At 38.4% G+C, this 23704-nt stretch overlaps 1 protein-coding gene and 1 long non-coding RNA gene across 3 annotated transcripts in view; both read left to right on the plus strand.

Annotated features, from left to right (window-relative positions):
* Nucleotides 1-2232: 2232 nt before the first annotated feature.
* Nucleotides 2233-23704, plus strand: part of PIAS1 (protein inhibitor of activated STAT 1) — a 128078-nt gene continuing 106606 nt past the window's right edge. Inside the window, exon 1 of one of the 2 annotated variants that reach the window (XM_019968181.2) lies at nt 2233-2337. In XM_019968181.2, coding sequence (XP_019823740.1) covers nt 2314-2337 — 24 coding nt within the window. In that variant the 5' untranslated portion in view covers nt 2233-2313. Of the gene's footprint in view, nt 2338-2640; nt 3113-23704 lie in introns of those variants that run through there. The other variant, XM_070796967.1, reaches the window with a different exon arrangement.
* Nucleotides 3119-23704, plus strand: part of LOC139185197 (uncharacterized) — a 29353-nt gene continuing 8767 nt past the window's right edge. The window contains exon 1 of the long non-coding RNA XR_011568733.1: nt 3119-15880. This is a non-coding gene — a long non-coding RNA (uncharacterized lncRNA). The remainder of the gene's footprint in view (nt 15881-23704) is intronic.

Below are 23704 nucleotides of genomic sequence, written 5' to 3' on the forward strand. Positions count from 1 at the left end.
CCTGTAGTCTTCTTCAGCTCTGTGAGTTTCACTTTCCATATCAGAATCAATCACTCAGGTTTTTCATCTTTACTCTGGTCTAATATTCACAGGGCCTGAATCAGAACTATATTCTGAAGATGTATCATCTTCTGAGACACTAGTATATATGTCACTCGGACAATCAGAAAAAGTATCTGCATAAAATTTACTGAAAAATGTATCTTCGCTCAGAATTTTGCAATGCATCATTTTTTAAAATGTTATGGTAATAAACCTGCATTTATAATATACACAGGTTGGAACAAAAACCTAATGGAGCAAAATGTGATTGATAATGGCGATTATAAGTTGTATAATGAACCCTTGATCAACTTTAAGCTCTAACACTGTGATGTTAATTGTCTCATTTTCTAAAAACATATCGATACATCTCTGGTCATGTCTTAACTCTGGTCATGTGTTAACTTTGGGTAACAAAAGACATTAATACATCTCTGATAAATAATATTTTAAGTAACCAGTTGGATTTCTGAATCTGGGTTTTGGTGGAGTATCTGGGCTGGAGAGAAATCTGAGTGTCATCACAGATTTAGACTTAGAGTCAACGAGATCACCTAGGGGGAGTAAAATTAAAGAGAAGAGGATAAGGGCTGAACCCTGGAGCACCGCAACATTGAGAAAAAAAGGGAAAAAACAACAAATGATTTTGAAAAGGAGGCTCAGGGAGGGAACAGAAAATCAGGAAAATAAGATATTGAGGGGAGTTCAGGTGGAAAAGTGTTTCAAAAGAAAGGAAGCTTGTCAACTGTTTGAATCTGCTGGGATATCAATTTAGATAAGAATAGAGAATTGGCAATTGGCTTTGGAAGCCTGGAGATCATTAGTAATCTTGATAAGTGATGTTGATGAGGAAGTCCAAGCTGGATGAGAGTAGGCGGAGAAGTAAATGTGAAGTGAGAAAGTGGGAAAGAGCTCTTCAAAAACCTGTGAATTTATGCAGTAAAGAGAACTGAGAAATTGGGCAGTTCTGGAGGAACTTTTGGAGTCAAGGAGGTTTATTTTAGATGGGAGGAGTTTCAGTATGTTTATTTGGATATAGAAATAATCTAATGGGTGGGGAATTAATGATGCTGGAGGGCAGGGTAATTGTAGGAGGAACATGGGAGGGGAAAAAAGTCAGTTTCCCGGTGGAGGGACTGGCTTTCATAGGCACAGGAAAACTTATAGTAACCCAAATGTTGCCACACCTATAAGAGTAGTTTTAATGCTGAGAAGACATATGATATCTTTTCCATCAGGTGTGACACAAAGTTAAGCAGCAATAAGTGGAGTTTAGGAGGAGGATTTTAGTAGAGAGGGTAAGGTGTGAAATAATTACACTTCTTAAATGTCAATTTCATGGAGAAAGCCCTTGCAGGATTAAGTACATCTCCTTCCATGCCCCCTTTTCTCTCCCTGGACCATGTCTTCATTTTTGGTACTCATCACCATTTGTAATCGTATCTTTATTGGTTCACTTGTCTGTTTTCCATGTTAGAGAACTACACGGAGACAGGGACTTTGTTGTATTATATTTAATTTCCCAAAGTATATGTTTATATACACACACATATATATCCCTTATAAGCAGGGCTGGTACATAGTCGCTAAATAAATATTTGTGAAAATAAGTAAGTTAATGAATGAACGTCCTCAACCTCTTTTAAGTACTAATCTGGGCAAGTCACTTTTGCTATCTGAGCTTTTATGTCTGAACATATATACCACAAAAAATGGTAATCTCTTCCCTGCCTACCTCACTGCTTCATGATGAGGATCTGAGCTAATAAACCTGGAAATGCTTCAAGTGATCCTTTAAATGTAACGGATTGTTATTTGCAGCCCACGTGAAGCCTCGCAGGTAGCAGGTGCTGAAAAGGACTTGCTGATTAGGGGAGAGGGGCATTACTGTTTGCTGTGGCTGCAGGTTTAGAAGCTTTGCAGAAGGGTTCCACAGGCCGCGGAGGGGCGGGGCTCAGGCCAGTAGCCCTCCAGCGCCGGCCTTTCCCTGGAGGCGCCAGCCGGGCAAGCATGGGGGGCGGGGAGAAAGAGGGGGAGTAACTGTCAAACCTCCTCGCTTGGCGCCATTATTTAAATAGTACGTGCCCGTCTCGCAGCTGTACGTGCCCGGGGCGGGGCTGCGAGCGCCCGGAGCGGGGCGGAGGCCCGGGGCGGGCCGGGGAGGTGGAGGGGAGAGAGGGGACGGGCCGGGGCGGGGCCAGGCTGGCTAGAGGGGCGGGCCTAGCGGCGGCCCCCGGCGAGGTTCACTGCGCTTGCGCTGACAGACGCAAGATGGCGGACAGTGCGGAACTAAAGGTAAAGCGCAGCTCGAATTCACTTCTAATATTCGGCCGCGGAGACGGCGCTGCTTGTGCCGGGGGGGATGGGTCCGACCCTGGGGGGCCGCTCGGGCTTGACTCCACATGGGCCTGGAGTTGTAGAGAGGATCGGCGCGCCTGGCCCCAGTTGAGGGGGCCCGGCAGCGGCGGGCCGCGGGCCCCGGGTGCCTCGGGGGCGCTGACGGGTCGTCCCCGGCGTGTTATTGTTGTGGGCGCCTCTGGCGGGGGTGGCGGGGGAAGAGATCGGGAGTCCGGAGGTGGGGGCCGCGGCTGTCTCTGGGGCTCGGCTTCTTCACCTTCCAGGCAGCCTCCCCGCCCCCCGTGAGGAGCGGGGGCAGGGGATGGGTGTTCATGTTGGGGGGATTGGGAAACCTCCCCGCCGCTGCTTCCTCTTCCTCCTCTGCAGTCCCGGGCTGCTGTCAGGCGCTCTCCTCAGACCCCCGGGAACTTGGCTCTGGCCGCCCCGCCCCTCCGTGGCTCCCTGCCGCCCCCGCCCCGGACTCGGCTCTCCCCGGCTACCCGCCTGTCAGTAGGCGCCCGGGGTGCCCGTTTGTGGGCAGCGCGATCCTGGGGCGATGGAGTGGGGATGTAGGGGAGAAGCTCCAGTAAAGTTTAGTGAACCCCAGGCTGGCGTTGAGGTTCGACTGGGGGGTAGTGGGGCAGTCTGCCTGGGCGGGACGGTACTCTTTATCTCTGATTCCGGGCAACCGCGGGGAGAAACCCCCTCGAAGGGTGTGTATTTGGAAGCAATGGTAGGTGGTGGGAAGCAGCTACTCTCCCTTCTTTTCCATCTCTTCCTTTTGGCTTGGTGTGGAGGGTGAGAGGAGCCTTCGGGGGTCTCTGCACACACCATGATGGCGATGCTATAGCTGATGGAGGTGAATGGTTCGTGTTTATATCCCCCCGTTGCCTTTTGTTTGTAGGGACATCTTGCTGGCCATGTTGATTTGAACGAAATTGTCCCCTCATCCTACTTCAATCTCCAGTTAAATAGAACGTTCCTCCGTTCCTCTCAACTGTACCAATTACTCACGCCTCGCGAAATTGGATGAAAGGGTGCCCCCTTTTCCCCGCTTTTTCTCCCACCCCAATCTTCTTTACCTGATGATGGCTTCTTTACCGAAGCAGATATACCACTACACAAGCAGTTGGGGGAGGGGGGTGGAACCCTTGTGATTGGATTGTGACAAATGGGGCTCCGCTTGAATAATTTTGGTTTAGTAGCAAGCAGTTTTTAACTAACGCTTATTATTTCGAGGCTCTGAACGCGATATTCCCTTCTCTGTGGTTTCCTACGTGTGAACCGAGCAGCTGGTTGTATCCTGACCCAGAGAACTGACATCGCTGTCAGAGTGGAGATCGGGATATACAGTTGTAAATCCTGGGGGGAGAGTCGTCTTTTCCTAATTAGTAAAAATTATTTAAAGAATTATCTCTGTTACAATGAAACGATAACTCCTAGAACAGGCAAACGGCAGGTTTGTTTCTGGAGAGTTTCTCAGTGGAAAGCTTCGCTGAGAGATCGTTTTTCCCAATAAATTTTCAGTGTTAACATTACAAAATTTGTATATTTAGACTCTGCCTTTGAGCGTCATTCTTTTTAATTTACTTTTAATTGCAAATTAAGGGAGAGCAAATCGAGAATGGGTGGTTTCGTTTTTTCTAGTTTCAAACTATGGACTTAAATGAAAAAGCCCCAGGAATTTGAATATTTGGAGGTAATTAACTCTTAAAAAAGTATGCAACTTTAAGGTACATGTTTTCTGTAGTTGTAAAATGCAGTTATTATGTCGCTGTGATCTTTGCATTCTAGTACTTATTTTGTTAGGAATCCTTCGGAATGATGGCTAATCAGTTCTGTTATACGTGGACTACAGAGTAAAGCTGGCTATGTTGTCACTCTTGATGCTGTCCAAAGAAACTGGTATGGAAAGCACATGCTGGGAGATTTCCTCCTTTGTTCTTTCTCATTTTAAGAAAGTGCCTTTGGGGATAGATCAGATCCCTGGTGTGAGTCTTGTTAGGTAAAGTTTCTCTTTACAAAAATGAGCCTGCATCAGATAAATGCTAAACACATGGGGGGAAACATTATTTTTCTAAAACTGGTCTCCTGTTTTGCTCTCTCCAGAATCTACTTGAGTTTTTCTAAAGGAGTTTTTTCTATTATTATGTTCTGTTGTACAGTGTTTTTTTCCTTCAAATTGTAATAACTGCTCTTGACATACTGGTCTGTCATTGTGTGTACCAAGTACTTTGAGGAGCTGTGATAAATTGCTTAGTTGGTGAGAGCTGTGTTAAATATTTTGTTTATATTTGATTGTGGTTACATTTGCTGTTTTTTTTTTTTTTTTTTTAAGGGGAGGAGATGATCTTAGGAACGCCTACCATAGTTATTTGAGAATGTGTATATATAATTTTCTCTGCAGTAAGCTTTGGAAGATACTTTTGGAAATGACATTTTCTAAGTGGTTTTGTGTGTGTGTGGTTTTTGGAGGTAAATAGCATTTATTCCTAATAAGGAATGAAAAGTCAGAGTAAAAATTAAGAAAAACTCAGATTTTTTAAGTGTTAGGTGACAACACAGTATACCAATGGATTTCCAACTGTGAGGCTTAGAGTAAATAGAGTGATTTGTTACCTTAATTATGAATACAATCCATAGCAAAAAGAAATGTGGGTTGTAAATGTTTTTCCTCATGACCCATTTTAGTGAGGCCCTTTAAATCTAAACAAATCTGCAGGTTCAGATGGGAAAAATGGATAGGTCTGTATCTCCTGCAAGTGCAAGCTGCAACACTTATAGATACTGCCAATAAAAATTAGATTGTGAGTCATACATATCAAAAAATTCTCTGTACTCATTTGTTTATGGAAGGTTTAATTTTTCATTAGGGGAGTACCCAAAAATGACATTTGTAAGAATGTAGAGAGTGAGCATTTTATTATCTTTAGGAGTTTAAAAGCAGGAGGGTGTGATGGCCAGATGATCTTGGAAGTTAATCTGACAGCTTCATGTAGCTTCTCTTAAAATACTTAATGCAAAAAATATTTGTCGTTTTTTTTTTTTAAGTCAAATTGGGTTATATTGCCATCTTACCTCAGGAGGAACAGTGGAAAGGAAGAAATTCATTATCATTTAGTGAAGTAACTAATGGAATTCAAGGGGAAGAGAAATCAAACTTTAAAAACCATACCTTTAAAAGTAGTATCTATACAAGCCTGTCAGTAAATTATGTTGTTGTATTCTGCCTCTCTGTTTTCAAGAACTAGCCATTTAATTTTGGTCTCTGTGGTGTAATTTGTCTGCTTTTATTTTAGATGGAAGCAAGTAAATCTGACAGTTTATTCATGAGTTTGATTTGAATCTCCATAACTTGCCTTGCTGAAGTGCCACATTTGGATGGTTTTTGTTTTAAATCACCATTTTTATGAACAGCATTTAAAAACAATTTGTAAGACACTCTGGTTTTTAAGTATTTCATATAATCGTTTTGAAATATCTCCTGTTGCTCTGCTGTTTTCTCCGGGGTGATCGTATTGTCTTTCTCTTCAAAGAGTCTCTTGTAATCCCGGTTGATTGCAGTAGTGCTTAGTGGTGAGTCCATAGCTGATTAACCTTGGGTTTCTCCTGGTGAACTCCATCAACGTGCTACTCCAGGGTTCTTGGAAAGGCTTTTGAGTTCAGGGTAATTTGTACCCTTTCTTGCTCGTAACGAGGGATAAGAAAAGAAAATGGCTTAGAGTTGTAGTAGGAATGGGAAGAATTGTCTAAGTTTCTGAAAAACTGCAGTGTTTATAACGAGACGTAGTCTTAAAAAACAAAACTGCTGGTCATTACGTCATAGAATTGGTTTTAGTGTATTCTGCTGTGGCATCAAGTACCTTGGTTTTGTTTGTTTTTTAATATATGTATTTGAATAATACCTTATATGGTACTTTGCAGTTCTTAATGTATCACATTATCTCATTTGATTTTTCCATCAGTTCTTTGAGATAGGAAAGGCAAGTAGTATCTCCCTTTTATTGATAAAGTATGCCAGGAAAGGGTAAATGACTAGTCCAAGGTCATACACATGAAAGTGGCAGGCATTTAAGCCTAGGACTTGTGATTTCAAAACTCTGTGCTGTAGGCTGCCTTCAAGGTGCCATGTCAGTCCTGGAACCCTTGAGGGTGCCTCGCTCACAAAGAATTCTAGTTATGTTGTTGCTAATACTTTCCCTCTTGCTCTGTGCCAAGGTATTTTTGGATATTCCTTGGGCTTTTTGCAGGGAAGAGTTTGGAGTTTTTTAGTTGGAATCATAGGCGTTAATTCTTGCAGATATCATTTTACTTGAGAAAACCTCAGAGAATACTGAAAAGTAAGCACAAAAATAAACAGCACCTGTAATCTCAGTACTTAGAAATATCATGGTTAGCATCTGGGTATCCATTTAGACTTTCTCTCTTAGAGCAAATGCATATGTATATTCAACACAAAAGAGAGCTCATACTCTTTATTTGTAATCTGCTGTTTTCATGGCTGTCTTTCCAGGGTAGTCAGTAGAGGTCTCTCTGATCATTTGAAAGGTAACATTGTCTTTTATTCAGCTGATACCCTGTCATTGGACTTCTCTGGTGGCTCAGATGGTAAAGAATCTGCCTGCAATGAAGGAGACCTGGGTTTGATCCCTGGGTTAGGAAGATCCCCTGGAGAAGGAAATGGCAACCCACTCCAGTATTCTTGCCCGGATAATTCCATGGACGGGGTACAGTCCACGGGGTCACAGAGTTGGACACGAGTCATTGACTAACACACATACACCCTATCATTGGACAATGGGTTACTTCCACTTTTTGCTTTTTTAAACAATGACTTGACAAACAGCCTGATACAAAAGTTTGCCAGTGTTTTATTCTAACTAAATGTATGTATTCTACAGACCGTTTTTTGTGCTTCAGGAACAGTGCAAATAGTGTTTTGATTAGGTGAAGTGTTCAATGAAAAGTAATTTTTGATTTGTTCGTTGTCTATACCTTTCTTATTTCTGTTCCTATAAATCTGTCAGATAAGGTTATAAAATGATGGCAGAGATAGATTAAGTCAACATTATATAAATGTTCTGAATCAGAACATTTGATAAAGTATGAAATAGATTATGAAAATAGAAATAGATTTTGAGAATATTTGCTTTAGCTGTGTTTTTAATCTCAAAGCAAAGTGTTGCCATATTATAAAATGGTAGGTGACATTGTTTCGGGGAGGCTGTTACAGCGAGGAGGTTCCTTTGGCAGTGAAAACATTTATTCTGTTTTAAAGAACCTTATGGGTTAAATCAGTTAATAAAAGTATGTGAGTTGAATTAAAAATATTACTTGTGCAATATCTGAAAAGTACTGCACTGTGGAAGGAGCAGCTGATGAAATTAAAGATATGAAATTGATCAAACTCTAAATTTTGACATGTTAAATTCGGTCCTCACCTAAATCTTCAGCATTTATGTAACAAATTGTATGACTAGGATTTTTTGGAGGTAGGTGATAGAGAAATTTTAAAATATTAAGTTTTCCTTTGCTACAATTTAAGAAATAGTGCTAATTATTATGCATTTTTTGCTACTCTTCCTACAAAGTGTTTGTGACTTTGTGACTACTACTTCCTCTTCCATGTTAAAAATTGTGGAACTCCTGTTGGTTTTGATTCCGTCTACTCTTCGTTTCATGGTAGCACATGAAAAAAACTCCCTAAGTCTCCCCTCCCCTCAGAATTTTCTGGTAAAACTTCATTCTTTGTCATGAACTTCTGAAATTCATCAAAATGAAGAAATCTTTTCCTTTTCTGCTTCACCTTAGATTAAGAAACAAAACAAACCCTTTGAACATTAGCTGGTAACTTTGAAATATCAATAACTTTCATAGGACTGTTGTACATGTTCCTGTTTTCAAAAACTTCATCTCTTTCTTACCTTTCCTGCTATTCTTCTCTTCTTTTAATTTCCCGCTTTGGTTGCCCAAAGGTCAGTGTTCCCCAAACACTCCTTTCATCCTGTCACTCCACTGGCTTTTCATTGAAATCAGGATAAAGCTTTAGCTCTCAGTTTGGTATTCAAGATTTTCTAGTCTGACCCCAGTACATTTTGTGTGTGTGTTTTGCCTCCTCCACTGTACAGCAAAAGTCTTTTCCTTAAAGCCAGAGCTAGTTTGCTTTTTTCATGTTGACTAGTGTTCTGCTTTGTATGCCACTCTGTTTTCCCTTAGCCCTACGCTATGGACACGGACACAGTAGGTGCCTAAGATACGTTTGTCAAATTCCATTCAAGATTTGTTTCTGTTAGTGAGGGGGCAGATGCATATATTTATGTAACAGTCTTAAGTTGTCAGTGTTCTGAGATAGGGTCATATTGTCACACTTTTTTTCATGGCTGCTTCGTAGATGAATCCAGAATAATTCATGAAGACTGTTTTCGGTTCAGTTCAGTCACTCAGCTGTGTCTGACGCTTTGCGACCCCATGCACTGCAGCACACCAGGCCTCCCTGTCCATCACCAATTCCCAGAGCCTACTCAAACTCTTGTCCATCGCGTCGCTGATGCCATTCAACTATCTCATCTTCTGTCGTCCCCTTCTCTCCCGCCTTCAATCTTTCCAGCATCAGTCTTTCCCAGTGAGTCGGTTCTTTGCATCAGGTGGCCAAAGTATTGGAGTTTCAGCTTCAGCATCAGTCCTTCCAATGAATATTTAGGACTGATCTCCTTCAGAATGGACTGGTTGGATCTCCTTGCAGTCCAAGGGACTCTCAAGAGTCTTCTCCAACACCACATTTCAAAAGCATCAATTCTTCGGTGCTCAGCTTTCTTTATAGTGCAACTCTCACATCCATACATGACCACTGGAAAAACCATAGCTTTGACTAGATGGACCTTTGTTGGTAAAGTAGTGTCTCAGCTTTTTAATATGCTGTCTTGGAAGACTGTTTTAGGTTTACCTTTCACATTTAAGTTATATAGATAATAAATATATTTCTCATTGTAATGATACAGCAGTAAGTAGAGTAAAATTTTAAGTCTTCATTTTCACCCCACCCACACTTCACCCCTTGCAACCACTTTGGTATCCTATTTTTTGAGGCGGAAAGAACATAAGCTTATTGAGGTATAATTCACATACCATGCATTTCATCCATTTATGTGCACAATTAAATGGTACTTTAATATTAATATATTCACAAAGTTGTGTAACTATTACTGCAACCAATTTCAGGATATTTTTCCCTTCCCCTTCCAAGAAATCTTGCATTCTTTAGCTATCACCCCTATTGCCCACAACTCACTCACCCTCAGGCAACTGCTTATCTGCTTTCTGCCCTATAAATTTGCCTATATTGAACACTTCATATAAATGGAATCATATGTAGCCATTTGTGTATTCATTTTTCTGTGTGTGGACATTTAATTGTGTCTAGCATTTGTAATTTATTGTATATGTCTAGGTTTGAATCAAATTAGGGACATAGAACTCAGTATTTATTAAATGAATGTATATACATTGCTATACATAATCTTATTATACATGGTATACTTTGACTTGCTTTTTTCACTTAACAGTATACTATGTTGAAGCTCTTTCCATTGCATGTTCCAAAGTGAGAATGTTTCTCTTTTTTACAATGCAGATATTTCATATGTATATTTGTAAAGGTTTAGCTTGTGGATTTATCAGTGTATATGTCTAAAAATTGTTAACTTGTCTTGATGGTTTTGCTAAATTTTTTTAATAGTTGACAATGTTTAATGTAACTCCAGTAAAGTTATATTTGAGGTTCCCGTAAGAATAGGAATGAAAACTGTTGCAGGTAAGGGTTGTTTGGCTTGAGGAGAATGGAATGCAGGCTCTTTATGGCGCGCTCGCAGTACACAGCCAGAGCAGTTCATTTTGTATTTGGGTTTTTGAATGTGAGCAAGCCTGTTCTTAGCTTCATGGCATACTGCTTAAAATAGAATTTAAACATGCTATCTTATGCTTTATGGTGAATTTTAAGACTTTTTCTTGTAGCCACATAAGTGTAATCTAAAAAATAAGATCTGAAATATTTCAGGGTAAATATTTTTCTCATATATTAAAATTATCAGTCTGGTCTGTGGGCTTCTGTGAGTTACCCCAAAAAGGGAATGTAGAAGCACCTAGCTCAGAGTCTAACATGGTAGGTATTTGGTAATTATTTGTTATTTATTTAGGAAGTATCTGTCATATTCTGTCACTCATTATATGTTTGAGTTATGACTGTGAATGAAGTGCTAGGTATCAGTTGGTTTGAGAATGTTGTCATGTAACTGCTACTATTAAGTCACTTCAGTCATGTCAGACTCTTAGTGACTCTATGGCCTGTAGGCTGCCAGGCTCCTTTGTCCATAGGATTCTCCAGGCAAGAATACTGGAGTGGATTGTCATGCCCTCCTCCTCCAGAGGATCTTCCCGACCCAGGGATTGAACTTTTGTCTCTTATGTCTCCTGCACTGGCAGGTAGGTTCTTTAGCAATAGCACACCACCTGGGAAGCCTATCACCGTGTAAACGTGTATTTAAACACTCTCACAGAGGGATATGGACCAAAAATACTTGTTTCTTAATCACCCAAGTAATGCATCAGCTATTACAGTGGTTCTCAAAGTCTGTTTCCCAGACCTCTGTTAGTTTTCCAGACTCTTTCTGGGGATCCTCCAGGTCAAAACTTTTCTCAGTAAAAGTAAGGCATTATTTGCTATATTGAAAGTGGTAGTCATTCTGTCATGTCCGACTCTTTGTGACCCCATGGATTGTAGCCTGCCAGGCTCCTCTGTCCATGGGGATTCTCCAGGTAAGAATACTGGAGGGGGTACTCATTCCCTTCTCCAGGGGATCTTCTCGACCCAGGGATTGAACCCAGGTCTCCTACATTGCAGGCAGATTCTTTACCATCTGAGACATCAGGGAAGCCCATTAGCTACATTGGCATTTGCATAATCAGTGGTGGGTAAAATTGTGTGAATTAAGGCAGTAGTATTAAACTGTACTAGTTTGGAACATCATCATGTACTTGGAATTAAGATGATGAAGCAGTAAAACTTAATTTTATTATGTCTCAATCCTTGAGCACATTTTAAAGTATATTTTGTGTGATGAAAGTCCTGTAAACCGCTTTTACTAAACACCAAATCTGATGGTTAATTCAAGAAAAAGAACTAGTACAGGTTTTGAGTTGCATGCTGAACCAGCTGCTTTTTAAATGGGATACCGTTTTATTTGAAAGGCTGACAAAGTACGAAGACTTGGGTATTTGGCAGACATTTTCTCAAAACTAAATCAAGTGAGTTTGTACCACAAGACACACTGACAGTATTTGTTGCTAATGATAAATTCTGGCTCTCAAGTGAAAATAGAATTTTGGGGAGCCTTGTGTTTACCACTTTGAGCTTGATAGTTTCTCAATACTTTTTGGGGGGGATAAGATCAGTGGTGCTATTAATGAATGTCATATAGCAAAGTTGTACAGTAAAAGGGTCAAAATCAACCTTGGCAGGACTACATAACTTTCAACTATTATTTTCTAAATAATCAATGCATGGTATTGCAAAATGGTAAAATGCTCCATTGGAAATGTAAGATAGATCAATGGATTTCAGTACATAAGAGTAGGAAGTGTTCATTGATTCACATTCCATATTGGAGCAGCCTTTAAGAAACTGCCACTTCTTGAGTTTTGGTGAAGAATGAAAGAATATCCGTATCTGAAAAAAAAAAATGTGGAAGTCACTTTGTGTATCCCACTCTTTGCAACCTCATGGACTGTAGCCTGCCAGGTTTCTATGTCCATGGAATTTTTCAGTCACGAATACTGGAGTGGGTTGCCATTTCCTGCACCAGAGGATCTTCTGAAGCCAGGATTCGAACCCAGGTCTCTCACATTGCAGGTGGATTCAGCTACCAGGGAAGCCCCAGTTACCTGGGAGAGCTGTTGAAATATTGCATCTTTTCTCACTACATATCTGCATGCGGCTGAATTTTCTTCATGTACTCCAGTCAGAACAACCTGAAGCAGATTGGATGTGAAAGTGGATATGAAAATGAATCTGTCTTTATTAAGCCAAACATTAAAGAGCTTTGCAAAAATGTCAAATAAAGACTGTTTTTGCTTTTTTTGTTTTTGAATAGTTTAATATTTTGATTTAACAAGCAATGTATTATATTTTAAATGACAATGAATCTTTCAAAATTTTCTGTTTTTTCTTTAAAAGTTTTAAGTTATGGTAATATATACGTAACTTGAAATTTACTTCTTATCCACTTTTAAGTGTATATAGTTTAATACTATTAAATATATTTACATTGTTATGCAACCAATATCCAGAATGTTCTATAAAATTAAAATTATATCCATTAGACAACAATTCCAGTTTTAACTTCTAATACAGTAAACATGAATAGATTTAATCAGAGTATTTTTTGGAGGGGGGAATCCTCTATTTTCAAGACTATAAAAAACCCAGAGAGTCAAAACTTTTGAGACCTTGAACACTCTTATGTAAGATACACAGTGTAGCTTAAAATGGGAATATCATTCTCATCTTCTTATCCATGATATTTTTTATCATTTAAAAGAAAAAAGTTGTACTTATAGATAACAGTGATCCATTTTCAAGGCAAGTTTGCTAAGCAGAGCTGTTTAATTGTATCCTGTGTCTCTATAGTAAAAATGCTAAGTAGTAATGGTTTCCATTGCATTGATTGGCATCACGGACTCAATGGACGTGAGTTTAAGTAGGCTCCGGGAGTTGGTGATGGACAGGGAAGGCTGGCATGCTGCAGTCCACGGCGTGGCAGAGAGTCAGACACGACTGAGCAACTGAACTGAACTGAATAAATGTGCTCCAATACTTTCAGTCAGTAATGGTGTGGGAATTGCGTGATTTTTTATTTTTTCAAGGCTATGTCTCAACCCTTTATTGCCATTTTTTTTTTCTATAGTAGGGGATGGAAATAGCTTGAATAAATGAAAAATCCATACAGATGTCCTCTAGCCCAATTTTAGTCGATAATTTCCTCTTTAGCAGATCTTATTAGCTCTTTCATCCGTACGTGCTCAGTTGTGTCTGACTCTTTGCAACCTCATGGACCGTAGCCCACCAGGCTCCTCTGTCCATGGGATTTCCCAGGCAAGAATACTGGAGTGGGTTGCCATTTCCTCCTCCAGGGGATCTTCCCAACCCAGGAATGGAACGCTCATCACTTTTGCATTCTTTACCATTGTACAGCCTGGGAAGCCCCATTATTAGCTCTTACTGCATATATATAAGATGGCTGATTTGCATCTGACCTATTTTGTTTTCTCCCTTTCTCTGTCGTATTAAAGTGGGACCTAGAGATTACAGGACTGAATGCTTTTCACTTTCTACTCTTCTTTATTTGAAAAACTTCAGCCTCTGTATCTCAAGCATCTTTCTGCAGGATGTCAAATTAAGATTGGAAAAGGAGGAATTTTGTCACAAAAATTATTCTAATATATCAAAATAAAGTAGCATCTTAAAGGTGAAAGATCTTTTCTAAAGCATTTTGAATTGATCGTAATTAGAGCAAAGAACATGAATTTTGGAATTGCTGTTAATTTTCCCTCTTTAGATGGTCAGGCCAGCTATAGTTGAGACTACTGGGAAGGGTGAAGGATTGAAAATAATAACCCTTAATTTCATACTACTTTAAAAAAGTTACTTCTTGGTATATGTGGCAAGTATTTTTAAGTTTTTATAAGTGGCAACTTTGCCATGCCCAGTGGAAAGTATATAGGTAAGACTCATTTATAATTAGTCATATTTGCATATAAACTATTAATGTGTTAAAATTATTGTGTAGGTTGAATTTTGTTACTTAACAGGTTGATTAGTTGCTTAGAACATGTTTTCTTATAGGTAAACACTTCAGACTGTACTGAGTTATTCTCTGGAAACTGCCGATTTTAACAGGTGATTCTGCAGAGTGTGGAGGGTGATACTGGACATCTTGTTTTGCATACAGATTTCAGTTTTCTTTGTAGCTTTGTTAAAAGTGATGCATTTTTTTGTTGTTCAGACATCTGTCATCCTAATTGCTTAACCCATTTGAAGGAATGGAGTCTGAAGGTGATGTGTGTTTGTGTGCATACAGCGAGGCTGGTGGCGGTGGTGAGGATACTGTGAATACTGTTGGAATTCAGGGAGTTTGTCCTCTATTGAAGGTAATTCTGCAAATAAAGTTAAGGGGGAAAAGGATATTGATATGAAGAGCAAGCTCTTCTTATTAATTAGCTATGAGTTGAGAGTATTTGAAGGGGATTCCCTGGTGACTTAGACGGTAAAGAGTCTGCCTGCAACGTGGGAGACCCAGATTCAATCCCTGGAGAAGGAAATGGCACCCACTCCAGTATTCTTGCCTGGAAAATCCCATGGACAGGGGAGCCTGGTGGGCTACAGTCCATAGGGTCACAAAGAGTCAAACATGACTGAGCGACTTCACTTTCTGTTTCTTTATAGAGTATTTGAAGAAGTAAGCATGCAGGACACACAATTATACCTCGTTAATATGAAAATAATTTTTTCATTTTATTTAAAAACTGATCCTTTAATACTTTCCTTTTTATAGTCTATGTCACGTTAAAAATGTAGTATTGAAGAGAATATTTTACTTTCTATATAGTTAGGCCTTTTCTTATACTCATTTATTCAGTAAATATTTGAGTGTGTATTGTGTGCCTGGTGCTGTGTTAATCATCAGTATACAAAGATAATTAAGACACGGTTCTTGACGGAAAGGAATCAGGATGATGGAGATGGACATGTACTATTTTGTGTAAATTATCTGCTTAAGATGGGCAGTAGAGCCATGCGTAATTGATCTCTACCTTTTACTTAGCTTTGAATCTCTGCATTCCTGACATAGTTAAGAAAGTTAATTGTTTCTCCTCAACTTTCCCATGTGAATGATTTTGAGTAATAAAAATAGCTTTTTATTTTGAAAAATTTATGTATACAGGTTTTTAGATTCCTGTATCTCTTTTGTCCAGCTGTCTGCCCCTGCCCACAACCCTTCCTGCCCCATGGTTTTTAAAAAGTATTGTTTTGGGTTTTTTTTTTCTTTTTTTTGCCAAACTAAGTTAAAGTAGTCAAAATCTTTAGGAGCAGGAGAAATTTAAATAAGTGAACATTGAAATTAACCATTTTACTCAGTTTCTGTTAAATCTTTGACAAATCTTAGCTTTTCAGAAAATTGAACATTTGTTTTATCTGTTGATTGAAACTCCAGTTTGAAGTATGATATAATTCTGAATAGACATTTTCTCTTCTTTACTCTCATAAGCTAAAGATGATTTCCGTATTGTATGGAGTAAAGAGCAATGTTGCAGTTCTTGAACCTTTGCAAGTGACCTGTCTGGAAGTTTTAGGAGCTTTATGATATGTGCTCAAACTTCATGATATGGAAACTGTGTATGGATATTTTTTCGTTCATTGTGCTGAAGTATTTGGTGGCGCAGACTGGAGGTACTTGTCTTTTATTTCTGAGAAATTTTCTTGTATTAACCCGTAAGTAATTTTCTTCTTTTCCTTTTCTGTGTTTGGTCAGAGAAATGGACCTGTGCATTTTCTTTTCTTTTTTTTCTTTTAAGCAACCAATTATTGTTCCTTGAGCTTGTGAATTAATTTTTTTTCTTCCTTTATTCTTTATGCTTCCTTTTTGTTGTTCAGTCACTCAGTCGTGTCCAACTCTTTGCAACTCCATGGACTGCAGCATGCCAGGCTTCCCTGTCCTTCACCATCTCCTGGAGTTTACTCTAACTCATGTCCATTGAGTTGGTGATGCCATCCAACCTTCTTGTCCTCTGTCATCCCCTTCTCCTGCTTTCAATCTTTGCTAGCATCAGGATCTTTTCTGAGTCGGCTCTTTGCATCAGGTGGCCAAAGTATTGGATCTTTAGCTTCAGCATCAGCTCTTCCAGTGCTTCCTTTTAGGGAGGGAGTATGATAGATATTTGTGTATGGTCATTTTGTGTTTAATGGGAAGACGTTGTAAACTTGCTGCAAAACTTATGATACAAAATATTTGCTAGTGTTCAATTAGGATTTATATTGAGTGTTAATAGGAATTGTGTTCTTTTCTGAGAGAAAGCTAGGTTGCTTTAGAAAAATAAATATATATGCAGAATAATATGTATAACTTTGTAGAGCAATGTGTAACTTATAGATGACTGGTAAAACAAACACCAGACTTAACAGAGTATTCCAAAACTTTGAGGCCTTCTTTTGTGCAACCACATCCTGTTTCCTCCCCACTTCCTCCGTGCAGCTTGATTCATATGTTTTACTTTAAAAATCAAAACTAGCAGTGAAATAATAGTTTTGTGTATTATTTACTTGTAAGGTGGTTTTTAAGCCATTGCTTCTAATTAAACTATTAATTATATCACAATTCTATAAATTTTTAAATGTGACATAGCATTTTTTGAAGAGAAGGATTCCACAAGTGGAGACCTCATTTTGAAAATATATGTAACTGTGGCAGATATTCATGCCCATGGAATCTATTAATTATGCTCAGTGATGTTTGGGGAAGAAAAGGAGGCTTTGGTTAATGGCCACAGTGATCCACACTTGGTTGAGTCTTTAGAAGTGCTTAGATTTATATGTGTTTGTGGTATAGTTTATGAAGACATTAAATCAGTTATAGGAGAAATCTAGCTTTTTAGTGGATGCCTAAACCGTTAAAGGAAAAACCATTAAAGGGTTTCCTGGGTGGTACTAGTGGTAGAGAACCTGCCTGCCAATGCAGGAGATGTAAGAGACAATGGTTTGATCCCTGGGTCAGGAAGATCCCCTGGAGGAAGTCATGGCAACCCACTCCAGTATTCCTGCCTGGAGAATCCCTTGGACAGAGGAGCCTAGTGGGCTGTAGTCCATAGGGTCATAAAGAGTCGGACATGACTGAAGCTACTTAGCACGCACACATGCAAACCATTGAAAGTTATATTTGATTTTTGTCCATTGTTTTGTTTGATACACTTTTAAAAGTCTTATGTAAAGTAAAAATAATTATGCGTTTTCTGGGCTATAGATATTCCGTGTTAAATCTTGAAAACAAATAAGCACTCTCTCCTCCCCCTTCCTTTTGTCTATTTCAAGTTTTGTCTTTCATATCACAGTTGCTTACAGCAAGGTTCTTATTTATTCCATCAATAAAAATGAAGGCTGGTTTATGTACCAGACACTTAGGTTAGATGCTCAGTAGTAGGTTGGGAATGAAATAGATTCTTTGCCCTCATGAAACTTATATTCTGGGATTCTGGTTATATGGTTATATATGGTTTATATGGTTACATGGTTATATATGGTTTTCATATATTATATGAAAGATAATTTGGTTCTCCTGCACTTATATGAATCTAAATTTTTATAATTAGCAAAAAATGCTGTTTAATTTTGCAAGTTTTTTAAAAAAATATATATCAAATATACCAAATAACATTGTTAGAGAAAGTCATTGATTTTATGCATGCGTCCTAAGTGGGCTTCCCTGGCAGCTCAGACAGTAAAGAATCTGCCTGCAGTGCAGGAGAATGAGGTTCAATCTCTGGGTTGGGAAGATCCTTTGGAGAAGGGAATATCCATTCCAGTATTCTTGCCTGGAGAATTCCATGGACAGAGGAGCTTGGTGGGCTTTAATCCAAGGGTCGAAAAGAGTCAGACATGACTGAGTGACTGACATTAGTGCTATGCTTCCTAAAGGTAGTATTGGGGGAAAGGAGATATGAGAGGAACAAGGGAAAGATGCACAAGTTATCTTTCTGTGGGAAGTTTGCTGGTTACTGGAAAATTTAGTAGGATGCCTATACCTATTGAGATGGATGATTATGAGTGTATTGTAACATCTCTTTGCCTGTGTGCATGCATTCTTCTGTCTGCCTGAGTTGTAAAGTTAGAACAGGTAGAGTGTGCCAGGCATAGAGTGGGGAAGGGGATTTTGCACAGGAATGTTTAATGCTATACCATGCCCCCCCCACCAAAAAAAAAAAAAAAAGGAATCTAAGCTGAAGGGATAGAGAGTGATAAACATCACTTAACTGGAGGTCATGATAAAGTTGAGTTGTTGGAGTGAAGGTGCTTAAGCACGTAAGAATAGGTGGTAGTTGGAGAGTGGAGTATTTGAATTGGTGATTTTTGAAGGTGGTACAGGTTTTGGTGCAAAGATCTAAGGTGAGGCCATGGAAGTACGTGTGTGAGGTTGGACAGTAATGAGCAAGAGTCAGATACAGCCCAGGGTATTGGTTTGGAGCCAGTGAATGACAGGGTGAATATTATTTTAGAGCTGCATTGTTTAGTTACTTTTTTATTTTTGCTTTTAAAAAATGTTATTGAAGTATAGTTCATTTATAGATTTCTGCTGTACAGCAAAGTGATTCAGTTATACACACACATATATGTGTATATATGTATATTCTTTTTCATATTCTTTTCCATTGTGGTTTATTTATTGTATTTGTAGCTATTGCACATTTGAGATGTGGCTGTGAGAAAAAGATACACTAGATTTTGAAGACATAGCGTGGAAATAAAGGAATATATTTCAGTTGTTTTATATTGATTATATGTTTGAATGATACTACTTTGGATATATACTGCGTTAAGCAAAATATACTATGAATTTTACCTTTTTCTCTTTACTTTTTAAAGAGTGATTAGTGTGGAGTAGGAAATGGCAACCCACTCCAATATTCTTGCCTGGAAAACCCCATGGAGAGAGGAGGCCAGTGGGCTACAGTCAACTGGGTTGCAAAATAGTTGGACGCAACTTAGAGACCAACCAACAACATCATCTAAATTTAACTTAAATAGTATAACCAGTAAAAATGATACATGAAGTCCAGTGGTAGAGCCAAAATTATTTTAAATTAGGCAGCTGTGTTCATTTATCAGAACGAAAAAGGCGGTTTCACCTCACCTCTCCCAATGATTCCCTCAAGTACTGGGTGAAATGGAAGAGTTGGGAGTAAAATGTGTACCTTTTGACATCCTTCATTAGAATCATGTTGATGCTCTTTTTGTTAGTTTTTAATGGTATTTGGTCATCCACAAGGCAGTATAATCCAGCAAAGACTTCAGAGTCTTAAGTCCCGTCTCCATAGTTCACAATTGGACAAGTAAAAAATCTCCAACCCTCAGTTTCCTTCCCTATCAAACAGGGGTCATAAGAGTTGTGGTTTTATATGATCATTTTGAAAATGAAATAAGGTATAAGTATTTAATTTACACAGTTTCTGAAAAAGCACTCCATATATGTCATGATTATGATTTATATTCCCTATGACATATTTATGCGTGTTATCTAAACATCAGCAAATTTTCAGGGCTGAAGTTAACTTAAATATGAATATCAGACAGAAAATTTTGATGAGAATCTAGCCAAATAAAGGTATCTGAATTTCATCTAAAAAAAAAAAAAAGTGATTAGTGGAAAATTTTAAATTCCATGTGTGGCTAACCATTGTGGCTTACATTGTATTTCTTTTGGGCATTGATTTCTAGAAATAATATTGCCAATAACTAACATGAGGAGCAGGAGGAAAGGCTGTAGTCTGTTGTACCCAGTATAAGACTCCTTTAGGAGAGGGCGTGGGTGGTGTTCTTAGACTTACTTTTGTTGAATTCCTGCTACCTTCTCCTCTGCCGCTGTTTGTGCTTGCAGTTTCCTTCTCTTCAGCCTTTTCACACCTACCTCTGCACTGCCACCCCAGAGCTAACCTCAGGGAGTTTTGCCTTTGTTGTGGAGGAGAGAAATGTCTAGAACAACTGTAATAAAAAGCTATAAAAGAATAACTGTGTAAACAGTTAACAGTATATTCATGAGAGGAAGACTAGTCACTTCTGGCCAGGCTTATTTTAAACTGGTCCTCAAAAGAGGAGACTTCTCGAAAGGTTTTGATTGCAGGGAGATTGTTTCAAGCAGAGGGAACAGCGTGAGAAAAGGTAATGAGAGACACTGAGGCATGTTTATCGCACATCCAGTAGAGCCATGTCTGGATTTCTATATGACAGAGTGATGTAATTGTGGACAGCTGGAGCCAAATTGTTATCAGAACTTCTCATGTTGAAATTGAGTCTGAAACTGTACTAAATTCTGTAAAGGAAAAGAACAAAATTCTATAAGCACATGTAACAAGGAGACCTGACCTAGTTTGGGCACTCAAGGAAGGCAAACTGTGTGTATTTCTGAGCCATCTGAGCTACATCCTTCACTTCCAAGTCTTGTCAAATATTTTAAATGTTGTGCCTTCCTTCCCTTCCCTGTTATCACCCTTATTATTTCAGACTCTCATAGTTTCATGCTGATATTAACAACCCCTAAATTGGCCTCGTATCTTAATTTCCCTTTTCAGTTTTAGTCAGATGGCCTTTTTGATTATATGTCAGTCTCTCTCTCAACCCTACATTTCTGCAACTGGAGAAGTTTCTGTAACTCCCCCATTTTTGTAGGATTAAGAACAAAATTCTTTACCTGTCCAAATTAAGTAAGTTACTGTTTAAATAGCAGTAACATGCTGAGTAGGCACTGATCAGAATTATGTAATGTCCTTATTTGTGAGAGAATATATATTATTTCTAATAGGCTTACACTGCCAATATGGTTTATAATATTCGAGATGCCAGAACATTGTTACTCATATTCATTGACAGTGAACAAAACAGTTTGTATAGACTGAGCTTGTGGTTTGGTAGAAAGTAGACAAGTAAATCGGAGAAGGCAATGGCACCCCACTCCAGTGTTCTTGCCTGGAAAATCCCATGGATGGAGGAGCCTGGTGGGCTGCCATCTATGGGGTTGCACGGAGTCGGACACGACTGAAGCGACTTAGCAGCAGCAGCAGACAAGTAAATAAGGCTTCTCTACATTTTGGCATGAGAACCGTGTTGGGTTAAATTGTAGAGCACATAAGAAGGTAAATTTACTAATATTGAGGATAGCCTGTGGAAAGTATCCCAAAGTTGATGACTTATAAGGTGTGACCTGAATGAGTTGAAATTAACTAGAAGAAGATTAGGATGGGAGAGGAGAGGAGAGGTATTAAAAAACAGCATGTGTATGAAAGTCCTGGAGGATGGAAAGCTGGTTAACAGGGCTTTTAGCGGCAGTGTCCAAGACTGGATCATGAAGGATCTCTTAGGCCATGCTGAGAAATTTGCCCTTTATCCTTAGTCTAGTGGCTAATCATGAAAGATTTAAGCTCAGGAGTGACATGATCATCTTTCTATTTTAGAATAGACCTCTAGTGTGAAGAATGACTTGAAAAGATAATAGGGGAGACAAGGAGAATTTCTTACAGACATCTAGGAAAGGGATCATGGTAGTCCGAATTAAAGTGGTAATAGACATTTAAAGTGGTAGGATTGATGTGACTTGGAAAATAGACGTGAGTGAGGGAGAAGGTGGCATAGAAGTTTTCTGGCTTGAATAACTGGTTAAGTGGTTTGAGAGAAGTTTGATTTGTTAAGTTTAGATGTGTTGAGCTGACTGCTGGGACATAGAAGTGTTTAACATTGTAATTCAGAAGACAAAGGCTAGGCTAGAAATGAAGATTTGGGGATTGTTAACCTCAAAGTGTTATGAGATGATTGAGGTCATCTAGGAAGATTGGAGTGAGTGAAAATAAAGTCAAGAATTCTGAGGACCTCTCACAATTGAGAACTGAAATAATTTAAAAAAATACCTTTTAAAACATAAAATGTCTTGTGTGGACGTGCTGTAATGTCTTCAAGAGTTTTCCTTTCCTTACAGTTATATATAATAGACACTTTTTAAAAATTATGCAATTACAGATATCTTTCACTGTCTACATCTGGTTTGTGAGTTCATTTAGCGAGAATTCAGTAGTCCAGAGTATTTTGAACATATATGATTGCTAGTGGAGAATTTTTTCAGAAATTTGAGAAAAAGAGATCAAGATTAATCATCATCTGTATAACATTTTAACTGCATGTAGTAACATGGCCCTGTTAATTTGGCATTTGGCTTTAAAATATCTGTTTAGTTTTAGAGTTAATTCTAGGGTGACCATATAATTTATCATCCAAAGTGGGACACTTAAGAGTGGAAGGGGCTGCTTTTAATAATGTTGCTATAACAACAGGTGTACAGTGGAAAATTTGAAGATCTTGTTGGTTTTTCTAAAATTCTTTTTTTGTGAAGTGCTAGGAAATGAGATGACAGTGATTGAATAATAATAATAATGAAGAGTTTAGTGGCCAGGTAACTTTGCAAAATATTGGATACAGAGTTAACATACTTCTTTCTGCAGGACTTCTTAGGACCTTTAATATGTAAATATTATTTGAGAAGGTAGGGCATGGTGGGGAATTACAGAATCTTGAATTTCCTTGATTGGTTTTGCCACAATACCATATTACTTTGAATATCTATTAACCCTTTGAACCTGGTTTAGAAAATGGTGACTTGAAGTATCCTGTCATTTAAATTGGATCCTTTTAATGTGAAACCCAATCAGATTGTTTCTAGTTTTAAGTTTTATTTAGGATTTTTGATTTTTCATGTCTGGGTAGCTAGCTTTATTACAGTGAGTAAAATTTGAAGTTTAAAAGAAATAACCTCATAAAATTGTCATTATATGTAGATGACATACTATATATAGAAAACCCAAAAGACTCCACATAGAAACACTAGAACTGATAAATGAATTCAGCAAGGTAGCAGGATACAAGATGCACATACAGAAGTCAGTTGCATTTCATTAACAATGAAATATCAGAAAGAGACTATTTGAAAAAAAAACCTTTACAATTTTATTAAAATTTTGTTATTTTATTTCAGAGTATAGTTCATGAACAATGTTGTATTAATTTCAGATGTACAGCAAAGTGTTTCACATACACATGCATACACATGTATGTGTTATTTTTTAAATTCTTTTCCTGTAAGTTCCTACAGAGGGTTGAGCACAGTTCCCTGTGCTGTACAGTAGGTCCTTGTTGCTTATTTGTTTTAAATATAGCATTGTGTACTTACCAGTCCCCAACTGCCAATCTGTTTCTCCCCAGGTAACTGTAAGTTTGTTCTCTAAGTCTGTGAGTCTGTTTCTATTTTGTAAATAAATTCATTTGTATCTTTTTTTAAAAAAGATTCTGTATTTAAGTGATATCATATGATATGTCTTTCTCTGTTTGACTTAATTTTGTATTATAATCTGTAGGTCAATCCATGTTGCTGCAAGTGGCATTTTATTCTTTTTAACGACTAGGTGATATTCCATTGTATAAATGTCCATCTTCTTTATCCATTCATCTGTCAGTGGGTATCTAGTT

This window comes from Bos indicus, chromosome 10, assembly GCF_029378745.1.
Source record: "Bos indicus isolate NIAB-ARS_2022 breed Sahiwal x Tharparkar chromosome 10, NIAB-ARS_B.indTharparkar_mat_pri_1.0, whole genome shotgun sequence".
NCBI lineage: Eukaryota > Metazoa > Chordata > Mammalia > Artiodactyla > Bovidae > Bos > Bos indicus.